Here is a 9,577-nt window from a genome sequence, read left to right on the forward strand (position 1 = left end):
ACAGCACAAATCCGTATCTGCTCTGGGAAGGGGTGTTAGCGGTTTGAACCACAAACAGGCGGCAATGGTCGCTGCTCACGGGCGCTTCACGTGAGTGACGACCGTTTCGAGCCAGGAGTCGGTCGGCTATCGTGTCTGCCCCTTGCTCCCTCCATAGAGCCTCTTTGACAGGGTCGGCGATGGAGAACCCGATAGCCACATTTGCTGGGCTGTACTCCTGACGCCCCAGGCAGGGAGCAGACTGTCGGACTACGTAATTTGCCCATTTTAGGAACGGGAGGACTGGGTGCGGGGTAAAAACGTGTTTTTCGAAAGTTATGTTGTAAACTTCACTGTTCCGAAATTGTCGGAACGCAGAGGCCGTTGCAAGCGTCTGGGTGACACTGGCTGACTTGTAACTAAACATTAACCTGCGCGTGGGTGGCCGGTCGAATACTCTTCTCTGGGGTGGGGGCGATTTGACCCCCTTGAGATCTCAAGCACTGCGACAGCGAGAAATACCGATTTGACGGTGGATTGGGCTATGCGTGAGCTCGCTTGTGTCAAAATTTGAGTCCCTAGGTCATGACCTTGGGGTCGAACAAGTTCAAACTCCAGATTGGTACTCAGGTGCCCCCGGACCTCATGCAACCTCCATGAAGCTAGATACCCGTTCTAAGAGAAAGGTCAATGAGATTGGTGACTTATTTGGATTTTATGAGGTCCAGGTGAACAGGTGCCTACGATATTGCTTTTATTTTGTCATTCGAATGACTTGGGGGTTACGCTAGGCGGTATGTTCCTGAAAACAAAATGTTGAGGTGGGCCAGTACAGTACGTCAGCTACCTGCTTTGACCTTTGTCAAGTCCGCGGAACATGTCTGTCGCGGCCCCTATCATAAATAAATTCGAAATGAGCGCCAGAAACTACCCCTGAAAACCGAGCTCTTGAGTAAAAAAGCAGGTTAGTGTTTACTTCGGTCTCACCTTCATACCTAACGTTGGGCAAGCGGGGTAGGCTGTAATTCTAAATTCAATTGCTTCATTGTCTAAGAAACTATCTCAGGTAGGTATGGGTTCGTCGTACGCTGTTGTTTCATCACATGGAGCGATTCCCTTGAAATGCCCTTCGCTGACGGCCATGGTCTGGCTGGCCCGCCATAGGTCAGCGACCCAACAAGGCCCATCCGAATTGTTTACATCAAAAGATCCGCTATTCAGTTTTCGACAGCTACGCCAGGTGTGGCACGGCCAAGCCGTGTCGTTCGAAAATCATTCTGGAAAGACCTTCGGCTGGGTCAATCTGACCCCCACCCGAGCGCGTGTCAAGTATTTGCTCTTCAGGGTCACCGGCCGCCTTGGAGGCTGTCCCCGATCGTAAGGCACCTTTAAGTCCTCAGGACCAGTAACAGTAGGCTCAGCGGCGCTGATGAGTAGCTGATGCTGGTGGCGCTGCCGCTGTTGAGTCACCAACATTCCTGAGTCACTAGTGATGATGAGTCACCGCCGCGCCGAGTCACCATCGCACTGAGTCATAACCCAACGCGGAGATATTTCGCAGTTTTCGTGGCGCTGTGATCAGGGTAATAGAAAACGTTGTAATCGTTGCCGTCTTGGCAACGGACTTAACTGGCGCACGCATTCCGCCGAGTCCATTTCAGGGCCGCCGGAGTCCGCGGTCGCTTCAGTCTCGATGGAAGCCCCACCACCATCTGTATGACTCCCAGCCGTACGGAGACCGTCCGGTCGCCCTAACCGTCCCCGCGGCCCATCGGGGCGGAGGTGGACCCGCCCGCGGGCCGCCCTGGGTCGTAGGTCGCCGCAGCAGGAACGGCTCGCTGCACTGCCATATGTGTGACGGCTGGTGGTGGTGCTGGGTTCGCCGCCATGTGAGTGACGGCTGCTGGTGATACTGGGTTCGCTGCCGTTTGTGTGACGGCTGGTGGTAGTGCTGGGTTCGCTGCCACGTGGTCATGCATGTGACGGCTGGTGGTGGTGCTGGGTTCGCGCCTGCTCGTTTGTAGAACGCCATGCTGCCAGGCTGGTGATAGCGATACGGAATCGCATCCCTCCGAAATATGTGTGAGAGGCTGGTTAGTAAATATGGGACACGTTCGTTCACAATGTGCCGCGCCGCGCAACATACCAAACCGCTGCCACCAAACGGCATCCGAGCAGGTCCCCGCCAAAACGCGACCACACGTGGTTCATAGCTGTATTAGGCAAATTAATGAGAACAAGCGAGCGCATGACACAGTGCGGGGCGGGGCGGAGGGGGGTGGCACAACCGGCCCTACGACTGTCCTTGCTGCACGAGAACGCCGGAGGCGGCCGCGCCACGTGCCGCCGCCGGCCGTTCCTCTCCGCCGCCACCGGCGCTGGCCGGGCCCTGTCCCTGCACGCGGATCTGATGCTTCTCCTGGTATGCGGCGATCTCCTGCGCCTTCTTCAGCATCTGCTCCTTCAGCGACTCGACCAGGTGCGACAGCTGGGCGCAGGACGAGATCACGAATCAGAATCTTGGCTTTGAGCTCTCGTGACATGACAAAATAAACGGTCTATGGGATTTCAATAATCCCTTTATAAAACGATGACGCGCATGTCGAGTGCAGCAAAGAACGAACCCATACAGATACAGCGCTTACCGACCCGTAAATTGCGGGACAGATGCTTTGGTTTGTACTTTGGCGACGGTGGGGGCCAGTCTCGGAAAAGGCGCAGTTTGGTCATCTGACTGCAAAGTCAAGATTTTGGCTTTGGGCCCTCGTGACATGACACAATAAACAGCCTATGGGTATTTCAATAACCCATTTATAAAGCGATCACGCGCATGTCGAGTGTCAAAGAACGAACTCCTAGAGATACAGCGCTTACCGACACGTTGATTGTGGGACAGATGCCTTGGTTTGTAATCTGGCGGCGGTGGGGACCAGTCTCGGGGGAGGATCACTGTTTGGCCAGCTGAATAATTAGTTGGACTAACGCAAGTCAGCTGGAAACTGGTTGGGGAGCGTTTAACTAGCCCGCGGAGGGTGTGCCAAAGCAATACAGGGCAGGTAAAACCTTCCGCCGCCTTGTCCAGAACAAAGGACGAATACAAAATCATCAGATGAACTGAAGCGGGCTAAATTGGGTAAAAGTTCAGATCGCAGGCGGCAGGCTCTGCTGAACAAATTTTCTGAGCTTAAAACATTTATGTCATTCGTTCGAAATAAATGTGTTTTTTAATACATGGGTGGGTTGCAGGTGGGGAAAACCATCCGACTGTTAACTATGCGTCAGGCGATGCTCATACATCAGCCATGGAAGCAGGCACGTAAGCAAAGCTTCCTTAGGAATAAGGTAAACATCACATTTTCTCCCAATTCGTGCAAAGGAATAAAGACGCAGCGTCAGTAAATATGTTAAGACCATTTGACGTGTCAGAAGGACCAAAAATAACTTTGATCGGAGTCCACGGCAAGATCAGCGCAACCTTACGCCTACAACCAACTGATGTCGCAGACAGAACCACTGCCGGGTACACTGGTATAGATCAACACAAACTGCTAGAACATAAACAAAATACGTACATGTATCACCAAAGAACTCGTAAGATCATAGGACGTCCCAGAGCACAAGCAATGCCGCCAGCAAATACGCCAGACGGGGGAACAGTGACGGAAGATTACGTAGGCCAACGTCTACTAAGCAAATAGTTTGCTAAACAGTCCAATTCATTATTCCTGAAAACCACGTTCCATAGCCACAACAATTGACACACAGACCGCAATACGCAGCGTGATGAAAACCCCTCAAGCCCCCAACAAACTGATTTAAACACATCTTGCGGACCGGATAGTGTACCTGTCTGAATTTCAAAACTTATTGCCATATCACTACGATGCCACTACTTAAAATGCTCAACAAGTTGTCGACAGCATACTCAACAGCAACAATGCTCAACAACTTCGTCGAAACAGGCGAATGCTCGACCAATATTCAACAGCAAGGGATCTCCCTCTGATGTAACAAACTCCCGTTTCCTCAGCCCTTTACCATGCCTATCCAAAAGGAAATAGTAGTATCGAAACGCATCCATCTTCACTTAAACACCAACAACTTACTCACTAAACGACAGAGCGGATACGGATAATGGATATAGACCCTGCGACATCAAAACCAATAATTCATGCACTTCACACGGCCTGCGGCAGGCACTGGACTCCGAACAAGGCTCCATGGCCATTTTCTTCGGCGCGTCATAATACTTTGACAAGATCTGGCACTCCAGGAATGAGAACACGCTTTTGACATATCTGCAACACTCCTCTATTGGATGAAATGATATATTGGTAATAGAACATACCAAGCTAAATTGGGTCATTTCGGCATTTCATTCGGAATTTCATTGGCATTGGGAATTTCATTTCATCGGCATTGGGAATTTCGAAGCCAAAGCCAACCAATGCAGGCTTACCGCAGAATCCGCACTAGGCCCGCTCCTTGCCTTCATGTATCTGGACCAAGGCCATTCTGGACGAATTTTTACCTAAGACAACGCATGCCATTCTTTTCTTCGCCGACAAAACTTTGTTGTCTGCGACTCATGTCCCAGACAACATGGATGCCATGCAACCATCACTGCAAAAAGACCTCGACAAAATTTTTGACTGTGGTAGGAAGAGTGGCATTCCATTCAATGCAGACAAAACAGCATAGGAAAATCCACGCGCAGAATCATACTAAACACACCTAGCTTCTGCTTGGAGGCAAACCTATCCCGATTAGGGATATTCAGACATTTGGAGATAACTCCTTCCTACGACTAACGCTTTCGCGACATCAACGAAGGGACGAGAAATGTAAATCGAGCCATCAGTTCCCTCTATTTCATAGCATGTCCCACTGCCACGCCCTTTCTAGCTCAGACCTACACCACCCACACCCAACCCTTCCATGACTATTGTGACATAGTGTGCGACAGACACATCACTGCGACACAACTCTAATTGCATTACGTCCACCGTCCCCACCACGCGACAGCACGATACAGGCATTAACTTGTGCAACGCAAACGTCCAGTTATAACCACTTAACTGCCTCACCCTGTTTCAGTGCTCCTTCATATAAGCCACAACTAAATGATGGAATCAGCTCCCTCTTCCTATCCAAGAAAAAACTTCACTGCAATAATTCAAGTTTTTTCCAGAGGCTGAAGGCGGACGCTCAACGTTATCACTACACAACGCCATCACTATCACTATCATATATATCAAATTTGAAAAGAAATGACGGCCCATCTTGCTCGCTAGATTCCCCTATAAGAACGTCATCCACCTTGGGTTACGCTGCCTGATTTATCGGCAGTTAGGCAACACTTTTTCTAAGCAATTTTAGACATACCACAGCGCGATTTCGCTTCACTCCCCTGACACGTTAACATTGAAAAATTGCTACACGGAGCTGGCGTAGACAGCGGCGAGGGCTGTGCGGCAGCTCAGGACTTCCGGAACTGCTTACTGTACTCAGGCCAATTTGAAAATGCATGAGGCCCACGTAGACGTCCGCTGGGCATTCGGTAAGGGCCACGTCCGCGGCGGCGGCCAGACCACTGCCCTACTAAAATTGTACACCCTGAGGGCAGAGGTGCTTCATGTTAAGAGAATTGGCTCTTGCACTGATTTGTAATGAAATTCTTCATATATGTGTTTGTTAAGAAAATGTATTTGTTGTTGAATTTCGACACAATTCTGGTGAAATCACAAGCCCCATGACGCCTTCTTTGGCTACATCTCTGCATGAAAAATTATAGCAGACCTAACATTAATGATGCTGTGCACCAATGACAGGAACAATTCAGATGCAAAAACTTGTTGGCCATTCCTTCCCTCGCGACAGCACTAGATTTCGACCTTAAAGAGTCATAACCATGACCTTGACTTGATCACAAAGTGATCTGTCTGAGGCTTCCATCAGCCTCCTAACCCCATTGATGATTTTGGTGATGGTCTTCTTTTTGGGGTTTTATTCTGGAATATCATACATCAGCTTACCAAATCTTGATACCATGAAAACTTTGGTTGACTTATATTTATTTGATTCCGGTCCTGGTCCTGATTCTGATTCTGGTTCTTTCTTCATTTGACTCCAGTACTGCACTTGTCCGACCTTTGTAGGGTCACCAAGGTCAGGGCTTCACTAGTGTTAGTTGCTGGTTTACCTGGCTTCTGTTGTTGGTGAGCGCTGGCAGCACCTCGCGGACGGTCCGCTCCACCAGCACACCGCCGATCATGCGGAAACATTTGCGGGATTCGTCCACGCTGCTCAGGGTCTCGATCACCATTCTGCCAGCCACCGGAAACAATGGTTTCCAATGTGCTGCTCACCATGCATGTTATGCAACAACACATGGGTCACCACACATGTTGACTGTCACTCTGCCAGCACAATGGCCTGTAAATGGCCAAAACTTGAGTAACATTCTGCAGGCCAGTACACATGTTGCTCCCCACTCTGATGATCAGCACTCACATCAGTTACCATTTTGTGAACAGCCAGTCACACTAAACACAGCCTGCTGCTATATCCACCACTAGAGGCATTGTTTTTTGTTGTCATGGCCTCATGCACCCTGCCATAGTTCTGTGCTCATGCCATCAATTAGGTTTGATAAACATTCAAAGTTTTTGACAAGTCCACACAGTTGCATGCATGATCACTATTTTATCAAATGCATTTCTGCTCACCATTCTAAGAACTACAAGGTGGCATGTTGGACTGCTTTGACCTTTGGTCAAGCACAAATGGATACTTTGTATCAGTGAGCTGTGCCAACACTGCCAAGCCACATCTGTGTTATCTTGATAAATGGACTTCACACAACACTGATGCCATCCTGTGTAAAGTTACCCTTCCATGCCTGTGACTCCAACCAGGGGGGCATCATCAGTGGTGGTAGGGGGGGGGGGGGGGTTAGGTGTGCACTGGTTCTCCATGAGCCTTGCAATGCTCACCTCACATCAGTGATGGTCATTGTGATCACAATTTGGTCTAAGTCAGGCCTTGCCTCCAGCATCCCACTCCTTTCTCACTGGCCTGGCCTTCCTAGCACTCCAGCAACAATACTCTGTCACTGGATATCTTTATAAACCATACAGATGACAGCTGCACTTTTCAAATTAAGTATTCTAGTTCAGTTACCTGTGTTCATTAAGCTCCTGCTCCAGTTCAGCCACCTTCTGTGCCAGCTGCCGCTGCTCAGAACGTATTTTGTTAAAGCCTTGGATGACTTCTTCAGCACTGTTCTTAGCTGTTTTGCCAGACATTTTGTTCTGAAAAAGACAATGAGGCAATTAACAGGATGCACAGGTTTTTACTTTCAGGTACAATACATGGCACTAGACTGATATTTTTGTCCAACAGCTTGGGGCTTGAATGGGGGAAATTACCAAGTAAACCTCCAAAATTTACACAAATTACAGCTGCTTATTTAATTCCGGATTTAACAAACTTCCTCTGATTATTCTGGAACCTGAGATATCATTGAAAGGCCCAGCTGATAAAAATTACAGCAATGCATGACACGATCGTCGTGCATGTTCATTCCAACATATTACATTGACAGTTAGGTCCCACCCATAACTTAAGTGCTATCGCCAGCGTAGGCCACACACTTCCTTCAAAGGTATATGAATAAACTATCCAGCACAAAACTCTAACAGTATTGATATCCCCAAATGCAATACGCTCTCTTGAATAATTCCAGCACCTCCATTTAGCCCAGCGTGCTATATGGTCAAGGCCCTAGAACATAAGATGTAAACGTCCGGCCAAATTCCGCCGCTTTAACTGATGACGTAACAGGTATACTCGGCGCGTAATGGTCAACGGCGGATACAGGCATACCACAGTTTGCTTGGCTTTTTGAAACAGTTCTTAGACTGGATGCTGTTACAGGCCATAATATCAGCTCCAATGTTTATCAATCATTAATTGGGTAGCGTCCCAGCCGAGCGCCTCGGGCTGGAAAGCCGGGGGACAAAACCCTCACAAAGCGTTTTCGGGAATTCATTGCCGAAATTCAAGTCGGAAATATCTAGGCAAACTTAAAGAGTTAGGTAGTGCGTATACACCCTCCAAAACGGAGGAAGGTTACACACCGGGCTGATACACCCTCCAAAATAGAGGGCGGTCACGTACCGGGCTTATACACCTTTCAAGAATCTTTCAGATGGTTGTGCGTGTCAAACATACGTGGATTCGCAGCCTTGAAGGGAAAAAAGTGCAAAAATGCAGAATCCCGTGTGAAAAGTCGGTTCTACGCGTGATAGACATCAGACGATCACGAAATCCATTAGCTCACTCTGAACGTGATATCAAACCACACACCCTGTTGTCCGGGTGACGGCTAGCGCACGTCCATATGTTCTGTTCAAGACAGGACAGGACAGGACAGGACAGGACAGACCCGGCCATGATAGGCTCGGCCTTATGCGAGTTTTTCACCTTCGCCTGATGATGGGGCCTCCGGACCTCCCCGAAAAATGTTGGAAACTAACAAGCTATGGCTGCGGCAGACACGGCATCGGAAAGCTCCAGTCAAGCTGCAATTAATGGGTGTGATTGAATATGGGTGAACGTAATATTGGACGGATCAATCAGGCCATATGCATCTAATAAGAACGCCTAGCTACCTCCTCTCATGTAAAGAACTGGAATTGCTAAGACAGTGCAGAGGATGACGTCATATGGGTTCCGAAAGCTTTACCAGAGGAGTAAAAATGGTGAACATCGCCACGTGTGACCTGTGATGTCGTTTCCGTCACTTGGCTTTTACAGCACACTCAGATGCTGAGACTATGTGGCGTCGCCTGGCTCCCATCCTGGCAAGAAGAGTGGGCACCGCGAAGAATCCAGCCCCGCACCTCTGGTTTCCTAGACGCGCAACCCTACACTATCGGTACCCACGCGATATGGCATGCCAGATCACAGCGGGGAAGGCTGTTGTCGCATTGACTCATCCAACGATATTCGGAAACCTTCATAACTTTAACACTATTAAACGTCACATAGGGAGACCTTCAAAAAGTGAACCAGTTCACAGACATCATAATTCGACCAAGCTTGACCTTGGGTGAACACACGTGACAAAATCCAGAACGGTGTCAATGCAGAGCAATGATATTGATATGCGATTCAAGGGTCAAAGGTTATCGCCATTGTCATTAGCTCGGCATCCGCACCAGGACATAAGCACTGTCATTTGGTTCGTTAGCTATTCAGCCTCTCAAAAAGGTACCATTTACATGGGTGGCCGAAGGTGCTACCAATTCAGACTGGAAGAATAATCTGACCAAGGACCTCTCATCTGCGTTAACATGGGCAAAATCGACCCTACGTCTGTGTGAAAACCGGTATTCCAAGCGTGGAGGTTTCAAATCGAGGTGCAGTTATGTGGATGAAGTGCGTTTTTAAGACGGATGGTCGCAGTGGGGCAGCTCCTGTGCAGATGATAGCTGGAGAGCGCCACGGCTTGTGCCGAGATCGTGGCCGGGTGAACATGTAAGAAGATGGACCTCGCCAGAATATCCACCAAGCGGCATCGAATGATAAATAT

The 9,577-nt window shown here is 49.0% G+C and overlaps 2 protein-coding genes across 2 annotated transcripts in view; both read right to left on the reverse strand.

Moving 5' to 3' along the window:
* Polr2E (DNA-directed RNA polymerases I, II, and III subunit Rpb5) overlaps positions 1-9,577 on the reverse strand; it is a 49,326-nt gene that overhangs the window by 25,025 nt on the left and 14,724 nt on the right. The window lies entirely within an intron of this gene.
* On the reverse strand, positions 2,181-7,292 carry LOC119108665 (prefoldin subunit 2; the record flags this gene model as incomplete). Its single annotated transcript, XM_037232291.1, is given in 3 exon segments — positions 2,181-2,467; positions 6,182-6,305; positions 7,162-7,292. Coding segments are annotated over 3 exon segments (450 nt in total), but the record flags the coding sequence as incomplete, so codon positions are not given.

Source organism: Pollicipes pollicipes, unplaced genomic scaffold (genome assembly GCF_011947565.3).
Source record: "Pollicipes pollicipes isolate AB1234 unplaced genomic scaffold, Ppol_2.1 Scaffold_6686;HRSCAF=7923_pilon_pilon_pilon, whole genome shotgun sequence".
NCBI classification, from domain to species: domain Eukaryota; kingdom Metazoa; phylum Arthropoda; class Thecostraca; order Pollicipedomorpha; family Pollicipedidae; genus Pollicipes; species Pollicipes pollicipes.